This window comes from Plecotus auritus (genome assembly GCF_963455305.1).
Source record: "Plecotus auritus genome assembly, chromosome: 3".
NCBI classification, from domain to species: domain Eukaryota; kingdom Metazoa; phylum Chordata; class Mammalia; order Chiroptera; family Vespertilionidae; genus Plecotus; species Plecotus auritus.
This window is the reverse complement of record NC_137772.1, coordinates 140,779,437-140,806,131: the sequence shown is the minus strand read 5'-3', so window position 1 is coordinate 140,806,131 and position 26,695 is coordinate 140,779,437. Positions and strand designations below refer to the sequence as shown.

The 26,695-nt window shown below is 41.9% G+C and overlaps 1 protein-coding gene across 1 annotated transcript in view; it reads right to left on the bottom strand.

The window, feature by feature from the left end:
- The window catches only part of KITLG (KIT ligand), a 96,872-nt gene extending 71,728 nt beyond the window's left edge, over nucleotides 1–25,144 (bottom strand). Inside the window, exon 1 of the mRNA XM_080660646.1 lies at nucleotides 24,816–25,144. Within this exon, the coding sequence (XP_080516772.1) occupies nucleotides 24,816–24,830 (15 nt within the window). The 5' untranslated portion in view covers nucleotides 24,831–25,144. The remainder of the gene's footprint in view (nucleotides 1–24,815) is intronic.
- Nucleotides 25,145–26,695: the final 1,551 nt, after the last annotated feature.

The following is a 26,695-nucleotide window of genomic DNA, read 5'->3' as shown; positions in this document are numbered from 1 at the left end:
TAAAACTGCTCAGCCAGTCAGACAGAAAGCTGATTTCATCTACATTTAATGAACTATCTAGTTTTATTTAAAATTCCTATGCCTTGGAAGGCACATGGGCCCCTTAATCTAAATCAGTTTCTAATTGAAACCGCAGTGCCAAGTTACTACTAGGCTGGGTAAACAAGTAAATCAAGTTACACTTTGCTGTAGCTTAAAGAAAATCACATAGCTAGAGGGAGGGGAGAAACCCAAGAAATAAAGTGTTAAGTTGTTCCTGCTGATAAATACAAAATCAAGTGCTTTCAGACATTTAAGAAGAGCTACTTATTCATTCAACAAACTTGTCTAAGTACCTGATAAGTACATAAGATAAAGACATACAAGGTATGGACTTTGGCCTCTGAAAGTTCAAACTACTAGGGACCACAGCAGGGCCATAGCCTGTGAGGGGGAAGGGCCCAGGAGGGACAGGTAAACCTGACTTTTGGGGCTGGGGGTGGAAATTGAGGGAGGGGCTCAGTGATAGCTCCTGGGAGGAGGTGACACACTCTTCAAAGGGAAGTAGGAAGGAGCCAGACAGAGCAAGGGCAACTGGGTGAAGACCCCTGACAGAGAAGTAGCAGGTGCCCAGTGAAGTGAAGGTACATTTTCACAGAACTTCAGGTTTACCATACTATTGAAAAATAAGTTTCAAGGTATAAGCAACAATAGAAGAGGCTAGGGAAATGTGCAGAGGCCCTCCCAATTTTGCTAATTGAGTTATTTTTCTATCTTAAAGGCACTGCTTGGGAGCTCTTGAAGAACTTTAAGCAGGGGAGTATCAAAATCTGATTTATTGCCTGGCCTGCGTGGCTCAGTGGTTGGGCATCAGCCGATGGACCAGGAGGTCATGGTTTAATTCCCAGTCAGGGCACATGCCGGGTTTCGGGCTTGATCCCCAGTGTGGGGTGTGCAGGAGGCAGCTGATTCTTTCTCAACACTGATGTTTCCATCTCTCCATTCCTCTCTGAAGTCAATAAAAATATATTTTTTTAAAAATCTGTTTTATTTTTGAAAGGCTTATCAGACGTCAGAATAAAGGATAGCCTAGGGGAGGCAACAAGCCTGGCGGACAGGAGGCCAGTTAGGAGGTCGCTGGAGTCATCCAGAGTTGAAGTGAGGGGAGCCCCACCTATGTGAGTGGCTATGGGAATGGAGAGAGACAAGTTCAATAGGATATGAAAGAGGAATGGAAGGGACTTGGTGGCTTACAGAAAGTGAGGGGGGTTTAAAAGAGAAGAGTCTCAAATGACTTCCAGGTACCAGTTTGGGTGACAGAAAAAAGTGGTGCTTTTCACTGAGCCAGGATATTTAGGAGGAGAGGTGGCAGCTGGCAACTGCAAGTTATCACCAAAACCCCTGAAGAATAGCACTGTACTGGTATAAGGAAAAGGAACTATCTGCGTGGGAGATGAGAGGGGAGAAGCAAATACATGAGAGACAGATCGGTTGTATGTGGGGCACTGTGGCCGATGGAAAAGAATGTACAAAACAGAGAGAATGATCAATAAAGCAAGCACTACAAGATGGCAACCTGATGGTTGCTGAGGGGTACCTAGTAGAGTTGACCTTGATGAAGGCAGTTTCCGTAGTGAGTCAGAATGTAGTGGATGGACCACAGGGATGAATGAGTGTGGGGAATTTCAAGGATATACTACACCAGCTTGCCTACAGAGTGAGGAAGACAGCGGGTAATATCTGGAAGGGCTAGAAAGTTAACTTCAGTCTGTAGAAGGGAAGACAGCTCTAAAAGAGTGGGGCTAAAAAGATCAACTAAGCCTTCCTCTTTCTTACATGGTCGTTCAGGAGGAACACTCCTCTGTGGTTAATGACAGCCAGGGGAGCTCAGAAGCTTTGCCATTGCATGACCATCACTGCGAATGACTTCTAGCTCAGACTAGAATCTAGGGCCTGCCAGGGGTGGGCAAACTTTTTGACTCGAGGGCCACAATGGGTTCTTAAACTGGACCGGAGGGCCGGAACAAAAGCATGGATGGAGTGTTTGTGTGAACTAATAGAAATTCAAAGTAAAGGAGCGGAGGGGAGAGCAAGAGAACCCTCTGCTCTTTCGGCTCCGCGGGCCGGATAGAACAGCCGAACGGGCCGGATCCGGCCTGTGGGCCGTAGTTTGCCCACGGCTGGCTAGGTGTTCGAGTTTTGCTATTATTTTTGATAGAGATACACGTGATAGAATAAGAATTTGTAGAGATTCCATTACTCAGCAGTAGAGATTCCATTAGAAACAATGGTAACATATAGTTCTTTAGCAGTTAAATAAAATCAGAGGGGGAAAAAATCCCCTTAAACAGTATAAACCCAATGGATTTTAGGGAGATGCTAGTCGAGGACTAATTCTAATCAATTTTATGAGGATGATGATATGCAACAAACCAAACAAGTCTAGAAAACTGGTGGATGCTAGCTCAATGATGAACATATCCATTGCAAATATTTTCGCTATATGAATATACACTGAGTGGCCAGATTACTATGATCTCTGAATCTGGCCACTCAGTGTGTGTGTGTGTGTGTGTGTGTGTGTGTGTGTGTGTGTGTGTGTATGTGTGTGTGTGTGTGTGTGTGTGTGTGTGTGTGTATATATATATATATATATATATATATATATATATATATATATATTGGAGGCCTGGTGCATGAATTCATGCATGGGTGGGGTCCGGCCAGCCTGGCCAGGGGGAGGGGACATGGGCGGTTGGCCAGCCTGCCTGCTGGTCGAACTCCTGGTCAAGGGGACAATTTGCATATTAGCCTTTTATCATATAGGTTATACACTGAGTGGCCAGATTATTATGCGTTCAGAGATCATGATAATCTGGCCACTCAGTGTATTTTCAAAGAAATAAGAGAGACAGACCCCCAACATTGGCCAAGGTATAGGAAAATAGCAAAAAAAAAAAAAAAAAAAAAAAAAAAAAATTAATGACAGTTCTTGAATCCGCATACTGACTTTCAGCACTCCATGGCACCTGTTCTTGTTGGATGGCATTGTCACTGTCATGTCAAATAGTTGCTCTTAACATTGAACCACCATGATAAGCTTTCCAAAAACAGCTACAAAAACATAAACCGTAATTCACACTCTTCCAAGTCTGTGACTCACTTCTGAAATTGTAATCTCAGGAAAATAAAAAATCCTGCAATTCTTCAGAATCTGTAGAGTCTTTTCATCTCTCAACAACTGAGAGCTGAAAAATAAGTGCAGAGCTCCAGTTGCTATCTGATCCCATGTGTTGAATTTGGACTGAATGCCTGAACTCTCTCGAACTTCTCATGTATTTTCCCTACAGTTGAGATTAAATGTGTTCAGATGTCTTGTCAGATCAGTAACTGGGAGTCTGACAAGTTTGGTCTCATAGGGCCTTTAAATTAGAAAAAAAACACTGTCAGGAAGCAGCTCAGGAAATTGCCAATAAGGTGTTTTTCCCCACCTGGGTTTCTGACTACATTAAAATAAATCAAATCTCTATATCCTGCTTTAACTACCTCTAAACAGCATGAAAAACAATGGGGCTAAAGGCCATGAGTTCAAAAACACCCACAATCTTGATCATTTTCTTTATCACATCAGATGACAAGCCCAATCTGCAAAGGTCCCGGCATGAGTCTTCCCAATTACGCAATATATGCTGGATGCACCAATTGCCTTTGGTTGAACTGAATAAAATGTTGAAATGTCCCCCCTTTCATGGAACAAGGGAAGATGACCACGTTAGGTTTAGATCAAAGTGCTATTATTAGGGTATTTACTTAGGATGCAGATTCCTGGGTGTAGTGAGGTATCCAATTTTCTGAAGGTGTATCTCAGGAATGTGCACTTTTAACTAGCCCTTCATGCAATTCTTGGGTACTCTCTCAGGTCTGAGTCAGGCTGTTTAGGCTGTACTTGTTCATGGGTGCTGTATTATTAGGAAAAACAAACAAAAAGGTCTCAAAAGTATATATACAAGGTGGCACTGACGTTCAAGGGCTGCATAGCAGATGCTCCCAATTTGGAGTAATCTCAAAAAGAAAAGTTAAATGTAGTGAGTGTGGTGGATACTGTGGATGGTTCTTTCAATTCCCATTCCAGCTCTCTCCTAGCATATCCTTCTATCTAGACTGTAGTGGTTGCAAAACTGAAATCTGTATTTCTTGGACTCCTTTGCATTTAGCTATAGCTGCAGATGAGTTTAGGTTTTGCCCATCAGGCATCACACTCCAGGGTTTGATATGGGAAGAAAATACTTGACATGAGAAGTTGGAGGCTAGACATGCATTTTGCTGGCTTGGGTGGTGTTGAGGCAACTAGATCATGCAATCTGCAGCAGTGACAGCTTCCTGCACTGGCTGTAGCAGCTACACAGAGCAGTGGACTTAACTCGGTTCTCGGTGCTGCAGTATTCTGGAAGCATACTCTTCTAGGCCTGCTGGTGGTTTTATAAGCCATCAAATACATTTCAATACATCACTTTTTGACTAATCAGAGTGGATTATACTGTCTGCAACTAAACCTTAAGCAATACTAAGAGGAAAGAACCCAAGTTATTAAGCATTTATGTCTCATAAAGGCTAGTCTAGATGTTCCTTGGGAATTTTCCATTCGTATTTCAAAATTCAAATAAGAGTCATATAAAATTTTTTTATGAAGAGCCCTTTTTGATTGGCAATCCATGAGAATGTTAATGCAATTCTACTACTTGAAGCACCACAAAGCAATTTACCTCTGATACGCCTAGGATATGTTCCTCTGGATATCTATCTGCCACCTGAAGCACAGTAAATTGCAAGTTCATTGCTTATGAAAGAGGTGATGTTTAGAATAGAACAACATCAGCAAAAGTGAGACCTAGATGCAAATCATGGTTTCATAATTTGCATGCTGTTACCTAAACAGATTATGGAAACTCTCCTGAGCTCAGTTTTCTTGGGATGATCACATTTCTTTGACTTTTTGAAAGATTAAATAAGACAGTTATGTAAAGCACCCACAACAGGAATGGCACAATGCGGATCATGACATGACTTGTTAATGCTACAGTTACTATTTTATCATTCTTACTAATGCTTTCAATGTTGACTTCAGAATTAAAGCTATACTAACAGTGAATGTCCCAATCCAACTTATGCTCTGCCTCCCCATAGATTAAAGATCAGCACAGGAAAGTGATAAAAAGAGGTTGTGAAACTGCCCCCTGCGCTTGGATTGGATCAACTCCCCCAAAGCAGGCAGGCTCCTCTCCACCTGGTGCAAAAGGGAGGCCCAATTGTTTGGGCAATGGGTGAATGTTAACCTAAACTGCAGAGTTTCAAAAGTCAACTTTAGCTTCAGCAGGAATCCAAGACAGTTTTAGAAAACAGTGTGTTTAACCCATGCATGGAAAAAAAGAACAGTAGAGAGTGGGGGGCTGGACGGCAGTAATTCTAGAATTAGGCTGCCAATTTTTTAATCTCTCTTCTGCCACTGACTAGCCTTGTGGTCTTTGCAAAATTATTTTATTGTCCTGTGCTTTAGTTAGCCCACCTGTAACACGTGCATAATACAGAACCCACCTCACAACCTTGTTGAGGATTAAATGGAGTTATGTGTGTTAAAGCACTTAGTATAGTACCTGAAAATAGCACATCTTCATAGATGTCCACTACAGTTATCATCACTGATGTCTTTTTCAACCATATCTAGAACAATCATCCCCAGGAATGTCATTTCCAGACTGGAAGCATGGTGGTTCAAGCCAAAAATCAGGGTGCCATCCTCGATTCTCTCCACTACTCTGTTTCTACATGCAGTCTGTCAAGTCCTCTCAGTTCTAGCAATAAAATGTATCCTGAAACATTCCCTTCTGTCAACTCCTGCCTGGAAGACTGAAAGCACCTTCTAAATAGCCTTCTTTGCTTGTATACTTTTACTTACAATAGTGTGGTCTTCTGGAAATATAAAACACCACTGTCTGCTTAAAATCTCTGAATGCCTTTCCATTACATTACAATCAAGTATGAACTCCTGACCAGGCCTACAAGGTGGTAAGTAACGTAGACTTGCCCACCTCCATGCTCATACCTTACCAGGCCCTCTCCCCCCACCATACTCCAGCCACATTGGCCTCCTTTCTGTTCCTCAAACACTTAAAATGTATTACTGCTTTAAGCCCTTTGCACTCGGTGCTGTAAGCTTTTCCCTTCTTGGGCTCTGCAAGAGGCAAGTCCTTCTTTTCATTCAGGATTCAGTTCAAATATCACCTTCTCAGATAAGCCTTCCCAGGTAACCTAAGTACTGGCAGCTTCAACTTTCATATCACTGTTTTATTTCAACTGCAATAAAATTTTCATCAGAAATTATCTTCATACCCCAATGAGTTTATTCGTTTATGGCTTGTCCCTCTGACAAGAATGTAAATGGTGTGAGGGTGAGGATTCTGTTAGTCTTGTTCTTCCTTCTTAGCTCTAGCGCCTTAGACTGACCCCTACTCATATACATGCTCCTTCACTTCTGTGGATTGCATGAATTGCAAACTGCTTCTAAAGTACCCGCAAAAGTGCTCCTCTGATCAAAATCTCTTTTATGTAGTGCAGACCCCAATGGTAGCAAGATCCAAATTGTTTAAAAAGCGAATATACTCAGTATGTGAAATGGGGCACAGACAAGTCTAGATAATGCAGGATTCAATCCTCAGCACATAGTGTCCATATTCACACAATGGCATTGCGACATCACCCATAGTTTTGCTTATTATCCATCTCCTGCACTTGAGTTTGAGCACCATAAGGCAGATTCTTTCAGTTTCTGTTTCGTTCATAAAACAGTGCTGAGCACAGTGAAGTCTCTCAAATATATTTTTTAAATGAGTGAGTGAAGGATAAACGTAAGAGTTTTGTTCTGGGAAAGGGGCAGGGGGTGGGCTAGAAAGGGTCAATGGGGAGAAAAAGGAGACATTTTGGGGTCAATGGGTGCCGGGGGGGTGGCGGGGAAGAAAGGAGAAAGTATCATTGTAATACTTTCAACAATAAAGATTTAATTTAAAAACTACTGCAAAATTCTAATGTAACGTCACAATATTCTTTTAATTACCCAAAACATGACATTGGCTAAATGGGTCTCACTTTGAACTTTTAACCATTTTCTTTGTACCTTTATTTTGTGTGTCTTTGTACCTTTAAATACTTCTTTAGCTCCATGAAAAATGAAAAATTAGGATATAAAACCAGGGATAGACTGTAAACTCCATGAGGAGCAGGAACAATGTAATTGTTTTGCTCACTATTGTATCTCTAGCCTCTAGGCAGTGCTTTCTGGTAGTAAACAGATCAATAAACAATTTTCAGTAAGTAAACAACCAGTGGAAAATGCCTTTCCTAGTAGATGTGGCAAGAAACTGTGACAATAAACCAAAATGCTGAACTGCCTTTAAAATCCCCAGAGCTCCCTTTCTAAAGGTAAGTATAATATGGAGTCACTTTCCTTAGTTGACCCAACAAGGGCATAGTTTTATTTATTTATTTATTTATTTATTTATTTATTTATTTATTTATTTATCTGCATTTTTTTAGAGAGATAAGAAGAGAGAGGAAGAGAAACACTGATGTGAGAGCAGACGTCGGCTGCCTCCTGCATGCCCCCTGCCGGTGATTGAACCTACAACCCAGGCGTGCCCCAACCTGGAATCAAACTGGCAACCTTTCCATGCACAGGATGATGCCCAACCAAGCAACTGAGCCACACTGGCCAAGGCAGCAAGGACATATTTTTTTTAAATGTAGGTACTTTCCTACAGTAAGTTCAATGAAAGTCTGTGAAAAGTCTACAATTCTGTAGTTTACTTAGAATCCTATATAATAAAAGCCTAATATGCTAAGTGTCCAGCTGTCCATTCAACCAATCAAAGCATAATATGCTAATGATATGCTAAGGCCGCTCAACCACTTGCTATGACATGCACTGACCACCAGGGGGCAGACACTCCGACCTGTAGGTTAGCTTGCTGCTGGGGTCTGGCTGATCGGGACTGAGTGAGATGAGCCGGACATGCCTTGGAGCCCTCCAGCGGTCCTTCCCCGGCTGGCCAACCTCCTGCATCCCTCCCCGGCCTGGCGATGGTGCACCGATGGGGTCCCTCGGTCTGGCCTGTGCCCTCTTGCAATCCGGGGTCCCTTGGGGTATGTCGGAGAGCTTGTTTAGGCCCAATCCCACTCAATACAGGAGCTGCCCCCTGGTGGTCAGTGCGCTCCCACAGGGGGAGTGCTGCTCAGCCAGAAGCCAGGCTAACGGCTGGCGAGCGCAGCGGCGGTGGCGGAAGCCTCTCCCGCCTCCGTGGCAGCACCATCTGTTGGACATCCCAAGAGGGCTCCCAGACTGCGAGGGGGCGCAGGCCAGCCTGAGGAGGCCCCCGCACCCCAAGTGCACAAGTTTCGTGCACTGGGCCTCTAGTTCAGTATAAAATGCAACTATAAATTTCTCCCTGTTTCCCCAATGAGGTGTAATCCCTCAAAATTTCTTAAACAGCCATTCATAAAAAAATTAATCACAGTGATTCAGCACTGGAAATACACAAGGAATATGATTTCATTTGAAAGCTAACATGTTCAGAAGTGGTAACACTGGTTGAGCTCTCAAATGCTAATCTTATCTCTTCCCAAAGCATTGGCTAACTGTCCTCTATCTGTCATCTTTACTACAGCAGGCAAAAACAAAAAACAAAAAAACCAAAAAAATCTCAGAGAACTGAATCCTTTATGTCATCCACACCCATTCCTAGTTTGACTAAAGAATAAAATTAAAATAAAAAAAAGAATAGAATCAGCTACCTTTTCTTCAGAGTAATATGGGCATAGGATTTCTGCTCTCCTCTTACATGACTTGTTTTCTTTTATTCTGCTTTTCCACCGTGATATCCAGGCAGTTATGCTTACCATTCTCCACAATTCCAGTATGTAGGAGGAGACTCCAAATTCAGTGGAGAAAAGAAGATATATAACAGAAGCAAAAGGAGAAGGCTTTTTATAATCTACCAGGATGTGAGTACTGGCATCACACATTTTATTATTTAAAAAAAAGTTCCAAATTAACAACCTTCAAAGTAAATGTAAACAATTTTATGTTCTGAAATTCGTCCTTGAAGAAGACTCAGAAAGATTATCCACTGAGCTCCCTAGTGTAAAAATCAAAAGAAGAATATGACGAATATACTTTAAACCCTCAAGTCCTTTCAATCATGTTGGGAAAAAAAAAGAAACTTTGCTCTTTGGCCAGAAAAGAGGGTTGAGTAGGAAATAACCATCACAATCCTGTGGGCTCCTCAAAGCAGCTGCTTTGCTGAGGAATCAAACGGAGATGGAAGCATAAATGTAAACAGTAAACAGGAGGACTGCTTGGAAAGCAAAGAGAGTCTCTCACCACATGGAAGAGAATGGGGACTTACTTCCCAGGAAATGGAGAGAGGACCCTGGGAGCTGTGGATCCAGCTCAATGAAATTTAAAAGATATGTTGCAGCTGCTGTAAGATTTAGCCAAATCTGCACAAACCATTTTGCACATCTACTTCATTGCTTAATTCTGTTATGTTAGCTCCTCTTCTCTTTTATGGTACTCTTTGGAGCTTCTATTTGTAAACTGAGGCAGGAGGGAGACTTTGCTCTCTGGGATAGGATAGTATTTAAAACTTCAAAAGCTGTATGGGTGCCAGGAATATTAACCTTTCAGTTCTACACCCAAAACCAAGAGTACCTGATTAACAAAAACATACAAATAGCCCTAGTCGGTTTGGCTCATTGGATAGAGCGTCGGCCTATGGACTAAAGGTTCCTGGGCTCGATTCCGGTCAAGGGCACATGCCAGGGTTGTGGGCTCAGTCCCCAGTGGGGGACATGCAGGAGGCAGTCGATCAATGTTTCACTCTCATCATTGATATCTCTCTCTCTCTCCTCTCTCTCTCTCTCCTTCCTCTCTGAAATCAATAAAAATATATTTAAAACAAAACAAAACAAACCTCATTAGGGTTAAGTTTAAAAACACACACACACACAAATAAAAATAAAGAAAAAATGAAAATAGGCCATGGTACAGGTTTGTGTATCTTTTTTCAAATGTCAGAACTTTGAAAACTTGGCATCCAAAGAGTATCCTGCAAATTAATCTATGAAGGACATAAAATCACTGTATAGAGCACTGTGTTTTAAGGCAGTACTGTGATTGCCTTGGTAACTTCTGATCACAGATTAAATGGGTGCCTTCTAACCACAAGTGAAATTTGAAAACATCATTTCTTGTTAATCCTCCAACTTCTTCCTCCACATTTAAATATATCTTTGATCTTAAATACTAAAACATTATTTTGTTGGAATTGCTTAACCACATCTGTTTTATATCCATAAATACCATTCAGATGGAACCATCTAAAAATTCTCATATTGTCACTTTTCTGTCTTTCATGACTTTCTAGACAGAGATAATACACAACAGTATGCAAAACTACACAACATACTGTCCTTGTCTATTGCACTGGCTAACTATTAACCAGCACAAACTGTGGAAAAATATATGAAAGGAAGCATTTTGAAGGGGGGTGGTAATTTGGGAAGAAGATTCCATTTACTGTAGGTATCAGTCTTATTATTATCTATCAAAAATAACTTATCTAGGCAAAAAAGGGAAAATGACAGCAGCACCAAGCAAGGGATTAGGAGGAGCACAGAGATCAGTTTTAATGATGTCTGGTTGTGAGATACTGTGCAACTTGCTCAACCTCTCTAAGCCCAACTTCCCCTTCTATAAAATGGAATAATCACACTACCACCCTCACAGGTGGAGAGAATTAGTGGAGATAAAATGTGTAACCCACACACTTAGCTCGGAACCTCACACACCGAATGAGCATCAAAATCAACATTTCCTTCTTCATCATCAACAGCACTATGTCTTAAAATCTTTTCTGGCTCATCAACTCTTTAAACATCTGAAATTAGCAAGCACCAGCTGGTATTTGCCATTCAACCACTGTGTTATTTCCTCAAAGATGCCAAGCAACTTGCCCCAGCTTCATCTTTTTTAAATCCTGGTCTCCCCTCTCTTCTACAACCCAAGTGGCCCATTTATTACTTCTTCCTCTGAGCAGAATTATATGTGAAGAATGTGTGTTTGTGTAGAGCAGTGTTGCATGCACAGTTAGGTTTGCTTCCTATTGTCATCAGTGCCTACCAGCAGTTCTAATGTTCCTCCTACCTTACAAGTCACCGCCTCACTATCAACCACGTGTCAACGAGGTCAGTAAGCACAAAGTTGCTAAATACCCAAATCCATGAGTAGAATGCTGATACACATTCAGAATGCTGACAGTAAATGATTCAGTCACACATACACCTGGCATGATTCATTAACTCATAGTTTGGTTCAGAAAATCTTTACCAAGATTTCGGTGCTGTGCCACTAGCTAGGGGTACCCACATGGGGCAATTTAGGCAGGTAGACAGATAAGTAAAATGATGATTACTGTATGCTTTAAGCACACACTTTTTCTTAATGCTACAGGAGCACAGGGTAAGATCACTAAACACAGTGGGGATGGGGCAGGGAAGAAGGGCAAACAGACATTAGGAAGGGTTTCTGTGAGGAGGAACCATCTCACCTAGACAACGGGAGAGGTTGTCAGGGCCTCTGAGACTAAGTGGTGGTGAGTACGCAGCTGTACCACTGTTCACAGGTAGGTGACACGGGAATGAAATTTACCATCCGGGGAGTGGCAGAGATAAGCACCAGCCAAATCACAGAGAACCTGTTTAATTGTTGAGGGTTTGGACTTCACCCTTCAGGTAATGCAGCGTCATTGGAGGATTTGAACCAAGGTAGATGCATGGTCAGACTTCCAGCATGACTCTAGATTGTATGTGTGAGAGAATCTTTAAAATTACAGAATTCACCACTTGTTTTGTTGGATGAAATGAATACCCTGGGAGGGACTAAAACATACACCAACACCACACGGCTGGATCTGTGTTGTCAGCACATTCTTGACTTTCCTGTATTACCTCTCAAATGCCAGGACACGAATTTTCAGGGAAAGATGCAAAATTAGGCCCCTTTGTAATCCAGCTCTTCTAAGCAATTTTTAAAAATAATTCAGGCCAATGACTCTGTCTCATTCTACTTTAGTCCTTAAAAGAATGAACTGAACTTTTTCCTTTTTCTGATTTAAAGAGATTTTTCAATTCTTGATTTTATAGTCTTGATTCAAGTTTTTGTCTGAGATCTTACTCTAAACTCACACATTTCCACATTTCTGGGTTGGTAGCTTGATTGTTGAGGTAGCGACAGTCAAAGATTCAGTCAAGAAACCTCTAGAAAAAGCCTTTAAGTTGTACATTGTCAGAAAACAGAAGCTGTTTTCTGTCACAAATGCTTGGACAAGTCAGCACTCCATCAAAAGGAATATAACAGTTTAATGTTCTGTCAGAGAATGGAATGTGTGTTTACCTGAAGTAATGGCCTGATAAAAGGAACTCGAGTCTGTCTTGATGGATACAAAACTTACTCAAAGATTAACCTGGACAATCAATCCCTTAAACTCTAAACACAATCACCCGTAAGAAAATAAACCCTGAATTCGTAATGAAAACAATCCCAAACTGTTGTTCATACACACTTACTAAATTCAACACATACTGCCCCCCTCTCTCTCCTCCCCCCAAGAAAGGGACTGTAAATGTAAAATTGAATTTTACTTACAGCAGCTAATATTTACTGAGGTTTTTGGGGTATCTGCCATGGTACTAGCCCTTCTCATGTATTGGCTCATTTAATCCTCACAAACACCTAAGGAGTTAAACACCATTATAAACCGCATCTTACAAATGAGAAAATCAGAATGTTAGCAGAATTAAGTGACTTAGAGTCAACCAAAAGAGGTGACTCTAGATCTGAGTCTGCAAAGTTATTAATACATACTATACATAAAATACTTTGAGCTCCTTTTGGAAGACATTAATAAACACAAAGCTTTCATGAATTTAGAAAGTTTAGATTTTTTCATCACTCAAGGCTTAGAAGGATAATATGACCCTAGGCCTATGAATGGAACCTCCTGGTCTGTAGAGAACTGCTCTATCAATCACCTCTTTGCCTCTTACAACTTGAGAGGCAGCCAAGGTGTGTGTTAGCATCCTTAGTTCCAAAGATCCATGCAGACTGAGATCCAGACCCTTCACTAATCTCAGTTCACAGTTACACAATCTCATTTCCCATGATCAGCCCTAATCTCTCCGGGCTTTTCAATGGCCGCAGATTTTTAATTACGACAGCCATCACACAAAAGTAGCAAACAGACAGAGTAGACAGTCTGATCTGCCTGCTGGCATAATCCAGTCCCTAAAGATTAGAGACACCACTTACTGAACATCAGTTCTGGGTCAATGTCCATATATTATCTCATTTAATCTTTGTATTCTTCTATGTACTATTGCCCCATTAGACATATGAGGGCACTGGGGCCTAGAGAAAGAAAGTAAATAGCATGCGCACGGTCTTGGTGAATAATAGAGCTGGGACTTAGGCCGCATTCGGTCTGACTCCAAAGTCCATGCTCCTTCAAGTGTCTGTGTGATCAATGGGTCAAACACTTTGCGCAAACATAATTTACGGTATAGTTGAAAACATGGATTAGGTCTGGAAAATACTTTCTTATAATAGTAAAAATCTGTGAGGGACAGTCACAAGGCAGGTATATAACATATTATTTCTAGGTTAAAAAGGTAAAGAAGGAAGGGGACCAGAATAAGAGGGAGGGATGAAAGGAGTAGGGAGGAAAGTGGGAGGAGGAAAGGTGCAAAGTATTATTAGTACATCTTACAGAAGAGGAAATTCAGTTAAGAAAAGGTGAAGAAAGTTAAGTAATTTGCATACGATCTCTTGGCAAGCTGGAGTCAAGAGCCAGAGGTAAAACTTAGGTACTTTTGACACAAAAGCCATGCTCTTTCCATTCTCCCTTGACAAGAGGCTATATTTCCGTTAATGCGAAAAATGACTTCTCCTCCTGGATAGGGAAAAGTAGGAAATCACTCACCAATTCATGGGAAGGACTCATGTTCGCCCCCGCCCCCCGCCCCCCAATTCTTGGGACAGCACAGAGTTCAGGAATGCAGGCTCTGGTTGCCGGCCGCCTGGCTCGGAAGCCAGCTCCTCTGTGTGGATTCGCTCGGTGACCTTGGAGCATGATAGAAAGAAGTAACTTCGCTCTAGGTAAACTATCTTGAAATATAATTATACACATTTAGCTCTTTTTCTGGTTTTAATATAATAGGGAATGAAAACAATCAAATTATTCAGGACTACAGTGAATTTAAAGCCCGAGTTATTTGGATAAATGGCTCCAGCTTTCCCTTCCATTCAGACAGTGGAGACTTGTAAAGGCACTTTCTTTAGGAAAGGAGTCACCACCCTGGTAAGCGTACCATTTGCTGAAGGCTGAAGATAACAGTAAGCGTTTATTTAGTATTTCCTATGTGCAAGTGCTGGACGGAGGGCTTTTCTGTGGATTATTTCATTGAATCTTCATGACCATCTTTGAGAAGTGTACTCTTGCTGTCCATGTTTTGTAGCTGTGGAAACTGAGGCTCAGAGATCTCGTGCTGAGCCAACCACAGCAGGCTGTCCAGCTGCGGGCTGCTCGGTCCATCATACCTCTGCCGTGCTGTCTCCATCATCTGTGTTCGGATGATGCCAGGACCTTTCAGCTAACACTTTTGTTTCCACTAAACTGATGAATAAGTCCCATAGCGATGCTGCTGACAAGGGTGTTCCCGTAGTCATTTGTTTAAAAAAATCGTAGTGTCAAAGCAGAAAATGAATGACAGTGGCTGGTAGTTTTGAAAAACAGGCAGAAGCATAAAGATGTCATTATTAAATAGTTTTCTAATATGCTCACAGCCACTTAGAGTTGCTTTTGAAAACAGCATGAAAATAGCGTCAGGACCGATTGAGTAAAGTGATTCCCTGAAGCATCTTTTTTTCTTAAAGTGTATTTTGAAACACCATTTTAAAATATTTTAAAACCTGCCCTCTGCAGACAAAAGTACAATTTTATTTTAAAGACACCAAGGTTTAGACAGTAATTCTTAATTCCATAAAGTAAAATGGCCCTTTTACAGTTTATGAGGGTCCCCCTCACAGCAGTCAGATGAGGCACCCATTTGACAGCTGAGGAGACTGAGTCAGCCGTGGGCAAACTACGGCCCGCGGGCCGGATCCGGCTGTTCTATCCGGTTCTCTTGCTCTCCCCTCCGCTCCTTTACTTTGAATTTATATTAGTTCACACAAACACTCCATCCATGCTTTTGTTCCGGCCCTCCGGTCCAGTTTAAGAACCCATTGTGGCCCTCGAGTCAAAAAGTTTGCCCACCCCTGGAAGTGAATCGAGTCTTTACAATTCAATAGCCTTGGCTTCACATCCAAGCTTTTCCGCTTACTTGCATTTTATTCTTCTTTTAATTTTGGGCACGTTTTCTTAAACTCTCTGAACTTTAGGTTCCTTATTTATTTAAAAAATTGATATCAACAATAGTATTTACTTCATAACTTTTTGGGGGCTAGAATCAAATGAGATGTACCTGTGCAGTTTGTACCTCATCGTGGTGTGTAATCAACAAGTATATATTAACTTAGCAACTACTCTTATTATTTCCTTATTCAATAAGCTGCTTTCTCTTTTTAAGCTGCTTGTCTTTTGGATTGGTTTGTATAACTTTCCTTTCACAGGAAGGGGGGGGGAGGTAAAGGAGATAAAATTGAAGGAAAATTTTGTTTAATTTGCTAAGAGTACTTATGAGTGTTTAAGAAGGCAGATAACATAAGGAAGTTATGCTATTAATCTCTAAGGATTATTTTATTTATTCATGCAAAAGCAGAGATGGCTAACAATGAATGTATTTCTTACAGCATTTGGACTTGCTATAATATTTCATGATTCACTATTTTAGCAGAAAAGGAAATGATTATGTGCTAACTGCAAGTCACTGTACCTTTAGATAGTCTATCTCACTAAATCAATACTACTAATAGGTGGTTATTTCTGCACCCATTTTAAAGATTGGGAAAGTAAAGGTCAGAGAAAAATACCTACTGAAGGTCACATAGCTAGTCCATGGCAGAACCAATACTACATTTGATCTATAATTCAACCCAGTGTTTTCTGTTTTCTCATATGGCCTCCAGTTTTGCTTAGTAAATGATATTGCATATTCATGGAAAATAATGCTATATATGGTGAACAAAGTAGGCTTTATAATCATCAACCAAACACATTTGTGTATACAGTAGAGCCAGCACAGTAGTTAAAAATGTACCTTGTTTTGCCCTGGCTGGTGTGGCTCAGTTGGTTGGATTGTCGGCCCATACATCAAAAGGTGGAGGGTTCAATTCCCAGCTAGGGCACATACCCAGGTTGTGGGTTGGAACTCCAGTCAGGGCACCTACTGGGGGTAGCCAATTGATGATGTTTCTCTTTCTCTTTCTCTTTCTCTCTCCCCCATCTCTTCCTCTCTCTAAAATCAATTTAAACATTTTTAAACATTTGCCTTGTTTAAAAAAAGAAAAGAAAAGAAAAAAGCCTCAAAAAAGTATATCAGCACCTAACAACCTGAATCAGGCATTTACTCCTTCCACAACACGAGGAGTATCTGATATGAGCCACTCTGCTAGGCAATTGGAATTATGAAATATTTTTTGGTCCAAATTCTATCACTGGCAGCTGTTTCTAATATCTGACTTGCATTTGCTTTTGATTCCATGTTCCTGTAAACAGAATCTGTATCTCTGTGGCACTGAACAAGCCACACTAACGCACTGTGCTGTGCCAGCTAATTCTCGTTGGGTGTTATTCTTGGCAATAAACACATGGAGTTGGCAGGGGAAGGACCTTATCTGAGTTTCCTCATCTGTGAAATGGGATTTAAAAAAAAATCAGACCTACCTCCCAGAAGAAAAGTTCTCCCAATTAATTAATCTTAGAACTCTTTTCTACTGAGTGCCACTCTGGTTGATCTTATTAGCAGGGAGATTTGATTTTATAAAACAATGATGGAAATGCTTTAAAATGGCTACACATTTAAATGTCAAAATTTTGACACACACTACAGTAAATCCTTTCCTTCATGCTTAATCATTTATGTGCGACATTTGTACAGAAGCGGAACAATAAACGGTCAAATCAGTTTTGAATTTAAAAGTCTATTAAAATTGTTTAAGAATAAAAAAGATTCAAGTTTCAAAAGGGGAGAAAAAGGCAATCCACTATTTTCTAAGTATTATTAAGTTATAGAGTACTATAGCCATAGCACATTATAAAAAATACAATAACATGTACTAAAGTTTTAAAAATACTTTCCTGGGCAGGGGTTAAGAATATTGTTTTAATGTTATAATTTGTTGCAAAATAATGAAAGAATAACATAAACCCTATTTTGTAGTGCTTTTGTACATAAAATTAATGTCATACAATATTAAAAACATGCTAATAACCTCTCATTTTTCATGAATGTTTTCTAACAAATGCCTTTATTATCTCTGCATTTCAATGCCCGTTTTGGACCACCTGGAGGCAGAAAGCACACGCCATGCACCCTCTCTAACAAGCAGAATTACATGGTAGAGTCAGTCCTCAGCTTAACAGAACACATCAGAGACCTCTGGGTAGGCCTGGCTGAATAGAGCAACTTTCTAAATTGCCAGAGATCCAAACTAAAGCAATCACAGAGGTTTTAGTTGGTCATCAAAAATGAAAATCCCTAATGTGTTGACTATTTCAGAAGCATTAAATTGTAGGTTTACATAGAACCATAAATAATGATGTGTGACTGCTGAGGTTTGTTTTGCAATCCTTGGGTTTTCTAGATGACATTAGAAATCACTTTATATGCAACACTTTTACCCTTCCTCCCTCCTCTTCATCTCAAGTTCAGCAGTTAATGTAAATCTGAACAGCTATCCATACGGACAGCACATGCCAGGAGAGGAGCAAGGAATTTATCACACAACCCATTTCTCTGAAACACTCTGCTTGGGAATCGAGGAATCCGTGTGCTTTCACGAGGCAGTTGTCTAGAAAGGCCTTGAGAAACAAACTCCCAGGAAACAGCAGAAACCTCGGCATAAGGGGTCCCTCACAAAAGACAGCCCCCATTACATGGTAATTCTTAGAGGTGACCCGGCTTACTCAAAACACTCACCACCCTTTAGGACCACATTCTACGCCAGTTGTGAAATACACTTAAATGGAAAGACTGTTGGCCTCAGAGATTTTATGTCAAGTTGAAAAAGAGGCAAAAGTTCTAAGCACCCACAGTGCTTTTGTTCAGAAGATGAAATTCTGCTCCTGAAAGGGCAACAGAGTATGTGTAAACAAGGCCCCCCACCATACTGTGCTGGGTCCTCCCAGGTCTGCAGCCTGCCACACTATGCGTTTGGGTGTGTGTGTGTGTGAGGGGGGTGGGGGGTTCTGGAAAGGTGAAGGAGGCTGAGGCTTTCTTTTTCAAGTGAACGCTGAGGATGGGTTTGCTCTTGCTCTTTTGTGCCTTTTTGCATTGTCACCTAGAGAGCAAAGGCATTCTTTGAAGGGCAACTGCCCATTTTGAGTGACTCTCTGTGCACCCAGAACACAGAAAAGGCACCCTGGCTGCCCCCTTCATGCCCACATTCTAACCTACAGCACTCGAAGCACCAAGGCAACAGCTGCACCTGCAGAGTCAAGTGCTAGATTCCTGCGCCCGGATAACCGGAGGAGAGCTACGGCTGCCTTTGTAAGGGTCCGGATCACTGCCTCGATGCTGAATGTGGTTTCAGTGGGCAGCTCTCTAGACTCTGCCTGTGCTTTGAGGAGAACAGCATTACTCTCACTGCCACTGCTCAATTTTCTGAAGAATTCCTGCTCTCTTGGCTGGCGGAGGGGTCCAGCTGATGTTCAACTATGAGAAAAGGACTATCATGGCTCCTGATTGCTAAGGAAAACCAGCTGCTGGTTACTGGGCTTGCCCCAACTCTCAGCTGTCAGTTCTAGAGAGAAGCTCAGGAAAGGAGGTAGGTGAGAGGTGTTCCCGAGAAGGTACTGAACCTGCGAAAATCCGCAGCCAAGTGCCGTCCACAAGAAAAGTCTTTCCCTGAGGCAGCAGGCCTGCTCCTTCCTCTTCTAGCCTATGTGCCGGCTGCAGACCCCCTCCTCTTCCCTGGCTTCTGAGGGTTCATGCTAGGGAGCGGGCCAGAGATACTACTAAGATCAGTGACTTGCCCAGGACTTGTCCAAGACTTGCCTAAGCCTCAGTGACTGCTGGCGCTGGAGCAAGAGCCAAGCACAGGACCCACTCCCCCATGCTCCCCACCAATGCCTTTCTGCTACATGATCAGATTCTCTCCATGCCCACTGCATGCACCCAGACCCTGGAGCCCGCAGGAGCAGAAGAGACAAGCAGGCCCAGGGAGGCACTCATTACCTTTGTTAGCCTATCTCCGCTGGTCGCCTGACTTTGCCTTAGGATCCTTCCTTACTTAGAGGATTTAAAGATCAGGAGAGAGAAGGTAACGATCTTCTTCAACAATGGATACTGCTAATATAGCAAAGTGTAAATACCATTCTTGTTAGAGAGAAATGCCAAGGAGCAGGTGGAATGGCTAAAAGCAGAACAGTCTAAATTTAAATCTCTTTCTCCCCATTGGCCAGGTCATAATCATAAAACAATGGTTATCATTTGTATTCACACCAAAGCAATGGCTACATAAACCTCAGAACCAAGGGGTGCTTAAATGCCATCTGGTTCCAGCCTCTATTTTACTAGTACCTTCAAAATTTTAGAACTGGAAGGCACTTGGAAATCACCTAGTCCTACTTTCTCGTTTTACAGTTGAGGAAATTGAGGTTGGAAGAGATTCAAATCTCTTTCCAAAGTCACACAACTTAATATCCAGCCTAATAAAAAAACTCCATCCCCTAATATCCAAGTCATTGTGGCTGCCTAAGAAAACAGTGAAATGTAGCCAAAGACAAAGAAAGCAACATAAAGAACAGTCTTCCTTTAGATGACACACATTGAGATCTCAAAAAAAGAACCATGAGGCCTAATTATAAGAAAAACACACCCCACTACCTCCTTTTTTTTTTTTTCTGGACAGAGGAGATAGAGATGTGATAATAACAATTCCCTCAAACTCCCAGCCCCTGTAAACAGTTCTTCCTGTACCCATAGTCAAGTAAAAAGGAAAAACACATTCTGCTGCATCTAAAAATCAGTAAGGATACAGTCAATGGTTTCTATGAGACAGTCTATACAAACTAACCTTGAAAACAGCATACATTACAAAAGCATCCTGGTGTTGCCTCAGTTTGTTTCATAAATGTTCTGACTACACAGGTGACTTACACCCAAAAGCAGTCCCCTGCAGCTGTTGGATTTATGTACTAGAAAAAAAAGATAAAAGATCACTCCTAAGATTGATTTACATCCAAATGCCTTACCCTAATTTACAAAAGGGAATATTAAGGTAATCAAGAAAAGGAAAACAAAAATCTCCCAAACTTGCATAATGGATAAAAATGTCACTGCATGTTGCCTGGGAAAGACAAAAAGGACACCATGCGGAAATGAATGCATGGCCTCACTCAGAAGAGCAAGTGCAGGAACACCAGGGATAGGAAGCTTAGTCTCCAGTCTCAAACAAAATAAACCCTCAGCATCATACAAGGGGAACTCAGAAAGCAAGAGTGTGGAAATATGGAAGTGAATCAGAGATGGCGGTGATATTTCCTTTTTCTATTTCTATTTTCAATTCTAATTCTCTCATTCATTTTTACTTTTAAAGGATTTAACATCCTTGATGCCACATATAGCCTTTGTTTTCGTACATTCCTAGTTTGCTCTGCGTTCATTACAGTCTATAAACAGACATCAGCCCGGAATGGGCAGCACTGAATCCACAGATTCAGATTTGTCTGTCTGTTTTGCTGGTTAAGCACCATTTACCTGCAATAGTCAGTTTTTCTCTGGTTGTTAAGTTAACCAGCAGGCAATTCTCTTCTCAGGAACAATACATTCAGATTGTAACTACAGTAAGCCACTGTGCTGGGATAAAGATATATATAAAATCTCCGTTAATCCTTACAACCACCATGTGAGAAAACTCTTTATGGCTATTTTATAACCATCATACAGATTACAAAATGGGATTCCCAAGAAGTTTAACCATTTGCCTAAGGTCGTTTGTCTCACCAGTGGTAAACCAGGAATTAGAATCGAAGTCTTCAAAAGCTAGAGCTACATGACACACATTGTGTGTCCACTACATCTGAGGCGCTCCCTGGACATGGGTGGGAAGGGCACGTGGAGTGCAGACCGTGCATAAAACCTCCAATATTCAGACTAGCCATTTGGGCAGGGATTTTTTCCCCCTGGTAATGGGAAGATGTCAGTCACCTACCATTAAAGAACAAATGTGATTCACAATTTGCTATGTTCAAATCAGCAGTTAGACATAAATAAAATTTAGCAATTTTAATTGGTTTGGCTCAGGCCTTCAGATTTCCATATGGTTATTTCCTTGTTTTATGTTAAATGTAATTGACTTAGCACTTGAATTTTAAAATCTTGGCAGAATGTATCAATTAAAGGCTACACAAAATAGAATTATTCAAAGCACACATTCCAAATGGAGTGACTTTAAGGATAAGATGAGAAAATGCTCTTTTCATAATTTTTTTCTACAAACTTGCATTATCACCCAAATGACATCCTCATACAGACAAAAGAGGGATGTTTTCTTGGAACAACAAAAGCTAAAAAGCAGTCTATTTGCTTCTCTGAGAACTAATGTATGCCTCAAATGGCCTTTTTTACATTGTTAGCAAGATGGATTTTTTTCTTAATATTTTTAAAACTGACAGCAGTAACGAAAACTCTCACAAACCATCTCAAAACTAAAATGTGAGTACATCAATAAATCGGGCATCAGGCCCATTAAGTTGATAGCACTTTTTAAAATGGTCTTGCAAAATATATTGTCCAATTGTTATTTAATATACAGAGTGTTACATTAAAATAAATGACTATTGATTGAAATAGATGTTCTTTCTGAACCTAAACCATAATTTCCTTCAAACTGCAAAACCGTACAATATAAATAAAATGCAATCAGAAATCTGAAAAATGCATTCATTTCTGTAGACTTGTGGTTAAATTTGTTATAATTGCTCCTCATAGCTATTGTCCATGTAATTATTTTCTTAATGCTAAAGTCCATTAAAATGTTAAATAAATAAAAGAATCATTTATTGAACCCCAATTGTTTCTTGATGGAATTTTCACACTTATTTAGCTTAACTGAAAGGCCAGAACATCTGGTGGACCTGTGATTCTTGGAGAGCTATGTAATTGCAATTAAAGTTTACTATTATTATTACTTTTATTAAGTTCTAATTTTATATCTTGGGTAATATATACTAAGAGAGAAAAAAACTGTTTGCCTTAAAATAGAACTCTCTTACTGAGGCTATCTGCATAAATGACCATTGAAACTATTGATTTAGTAGATATCCCTTGCTGGCAATTCATCTTACTTCTTAATATTTGATTTCCTCACGCTATTCTCCATCCATACAGAGTTGCACAGAAAATTTCTTGTACCTTTTGGATTAGAAAATTTAGTGATATTAACGAGGAGCTAATCCCTCTCCCCCTCATTTCCACAGATGATGTTATTGATTTCATACTGTTTCTAGTGTCCCCCTTTTCAGTGGCAAGAATTGCTAGAAGTATCCTTAAAGGAAACCTTGAAGGTCATTAGATCCCAGGCAATGAATGCCTTCATTCAACAAGGGCACTGCCTTCCTATGCCTGCAAGTCCTTTAACATCAGCAAGTTCCCCCAAAGGGCTTGCACTTTAACTTGGTCTGAGCGGGTCACATTTCTAAAATATTTAGCTATCTCAAATGACCCTGGTCGGCAGCAATGGTCACCAACACCATGGCGTTTCAGGCTAGATTGACCTCTTTCTAGTTTTCAATGGAATTATTCCATGTAATCAGATTTACACAGCCATTTAATCAGAGTGAGAAAGAAGATTACAGAGCTCACATGTGTTTCGCAAAGCAAGGGTGCAAGGATCATCAATCCTACTGACACTCAAAGTGACATGATAGTATGTCGCCCTCCTTTGGAGTGTTGGTCATTAACCTGATCTGTCTCCAGTGCTCTTGTTTAAATAGGAAGTTTAGGCTCTTTTTCTGAACTGGTAGATAGAGATTTCTCCACCCAGATCTCACCACTACCATTCATGTGAGCAGATGCGACTATAACAGGGAATGGGTTCTATGCTCGTGCATATTATTCCTGCAAAGCAGAAAACTTGTACACATCAAGTAATTACATTGTAACCTCTCTTTCCTCGCCAGCCTTTAACACTTGCATTTCAGCAGCACACTGTGGAGACCCCAGGTGTGGCTTTCAATGCTCTGCCTATAAACCAACCTGCTTGCAAGAAGGGAACTGCACTCCCTTCCTCTCCTCCTAGGCCTCTGCCCTAGAAACCTTACAAACCTTTCTGCCAGGCAGTGCCCCTTCCCCTTGCTCTTTTCCACACGGGCGCAATGACCTTGATTCTTCCCAATTCCTTTTGAATGTGTAACTCCCCCAAGCCTAGACATCTATTTAAAATATGACACGAAGCGCATCCTTTAATACAGCATTCCCCCCACACTTATGCCTTCATTTTTAACTGACGATTTCCCTTTTCCCCCAACACTTCTACTCCTTCGACACATTTCAGGAATTGCAATCTCAGATAGAACCTCTGGGGGGTGAAAGGGCAGCCTTACTCAACCTGGGACAGACACACACAATTCCAAAGGGGAGAAGTGAGAAGCGGTAAGTAAGAACTGCAGTGGTGAAAAGAACTGTGGATAGGAGCACCGTGGGGGTCCTTTCTAAATGACAAGCCACATATCTGCTTCAACGGGGTTGGGGGGGGGCGGGGTACGGGATCTAATTGTACCCCCGGGCGGTGTTGTACCCAGTGTTTAAGTGTATAATCACAATTTAGCAGCACTGAGAATTCCCTCAATAACTATCATTAGAGGTGCCCATCTAAAAAAAAAAAAAAAAAAAAAAAACTTTCTATTCTAATGAAAGAAGGTGGGCGCAATGTGGAGGTATCACCTCATCTAGAGCTCTCTGGAGAGCTCCCCCATAGCTGCAAACCCCGCAAATGCTGCGGGGAACCAAGTTTCCGCGGTGGGCCAGGCAGGTTCTTTGCCCCGCGGAGCGCTGCTAAGGAACTCGAGGTCGGCTTCGCTCCCGCGGTGGCACCCGCATCCCCATGAGCCCCGAGCCCACTTGGGGGCTGCACAGAAATCTGGGTGCGAGGGCGAGCGAGCGAGTGTGGCGTACGGGGAGCTGTTTTGTAATCTCCCGGAATCCGAGGGAAAATGTCTCCCGTGCAAAGACATGCCTTTCCGTGATAACTTAAAACTCTCCGACCAAAGAGCAAGAGCAGATCCTTCCTCCTTACAGGAACTGCGGTTCGTACTGACAGCTCCAAACTTAGCGGTTGAGGCTGCGAACTTGGCACCGGCTCCCTCTCATCACTCCCACTCCTCCTCTCTCGGGCTCACCCGGCCCGGGCGGCTCGGGCTCGCACGCCACGCCCGCCTCCCCCGCACCTCCTTGGCGGGTCCAGCGGGCACAGCCCGGTACGCCCAGGCAGCTAGTGCCGGGACACGCCGGCCTCCGGGCGCGATTTTCTTGGAGAGCCGGCGAGCTCCCGGGTGCGCCCTACTCACTTGTGTCTTCTTCATAAGGAAAGGCAGCGCTGTGATCCAGCCCAGGCAGCGGTGTGGCGACTCCGTTTAGCTGTTCTGGAGCTCCAGCATATTGCACGAGCAGCGGCTGCAGATAGTCCACGCATTGGGTAGCCCGAGCGCAGCGCCCTCTCCACGGCCCGTGCTTCCCGCGGCGCTCCCGGTCCCGGCGCAAGGCGGCGAATGAAACCCCAGCCAGCGCGCCGCCAGCACTTTTATATTGCTCCCGCCCGCCTGCTCCGGACACGCCTCCTTCCCTTCCGGAGCCCCGGAGAAGCGAGTCCGGGCCCTGGCGCGGTGTGTGTGTGTGTGTGTGGGGGGGGGGGGGGGGGGGGCGGAGATCAGGAGGGCGTCAGAGCCGCGGGAATGGCCCAGAAGTTGGACAGATCGGGTTAAGCGTGTCCCGTTGCCTACGGGCCCCGGACGCGCATCGGCTGGAGGCCACGAGGGCGCACGGGCTCCAAGGGCGAAGCTTAACAACCTGCAGCCGCGGCTGCCGCTGAGCGCCAGACGCGGCCAGTTCCAGCCCGGCCTCTCAGCTGCTCAGGGGCTCACCTGGCACCGCCTGGACAAGCGAAATACTTCGCCGGTTGGCGAAGGCCCAATACAGGGGTGTTTGGGGAGAGGACTCAGTTAGGAGCCTAGCAAATAATTCACCCTGTCCCCCTCAGGGGCTCAAGACCATTGTCTTATCCCTCTAATTTTTTTTCTCTAATTTTTTTTAACAATTACTTTAGTGAAAAAATATTTAATAATTAAACGAATTGTTCATTCAGGGTTAAGTATTGCTAAGGGAGGTGCTAAATTCAGAAGGGTTCACTGCTACTTCTTTAGAAATTAAGATTGAAAGGAAGTGTAGATTACTAACTATGCAGGTTGCAGACAGCAAATGTTCTGGAAACTGCTTTTTGTTAGAGAAGTTTTTGAAATCAGAAAGATAATGTAACAATAATATTAGCGAACACCATTATGTGATGCACTTAATTACATACTAGGCGTCATGCCAAGGACTTTACATAGATTATATAATTAAATCTTTTCCTCAAGCTATTGTATAGATCCTCTCATTTTTATTCCCATTTTATAGATGGTGAAAGGGAGGCTCACAGAGGTCAGTTTTCCCAAACCACTGCTAGTAAATAGCAGACCTTCATTTGAATCTAGTGCTCTGGCTATACAACCTTTAAAAATTACATAAAATAAATGTTTTATTGATTCTCCAAAACCCTTTTATATGTTTGTTATAACTGGAGACCATTAAAAAGGCATTTTAATTTTTTTAAAAGAAAATGTTAACCACACATTAACATCAATAATGGGTTAGAACAAGAATAATGGATAAATGTAGGAATTAGGTATTTTAATAAGAGAGTAGGATTCCAAGCTTGCCTTCATCAGTTGAGTGTGCCTTTGTTAAAAATGAATGAGCCAAATATAACCATGAGAGAACAAGAAACTAGGCAAAATTTGAAGCTCACTGTGTTAGTTTTCTATTGCTGCTATATACCAAATAACCATAAACGTAATGGCTTAACACAACACAAACTTATTATTTTACAGTTTGGAGCCATAAATCTCACTGGACTAAATATTGGAGAAAATCCCTTTCCTTGCCTTTTCTGGCTTTTAGAAGCTGTCTACTTCTTTGGCTCATAACCTCCTCATTGTCAAAGTCAGTAATGGTGAGTTCAATCCTCCTCACTTCAAACCATTTTGACCCTCCCTTCTGCCTCTCTCTGCTATTTTTCTAAGCAACCTGTGAGTACATTGGGCCCACCTGGGTAATCCAGGATAATCTCCCTATTTTTGTCAGCTGACTAGCAATATTAATTCCATCTTTGCCACATAACATAACATATTCA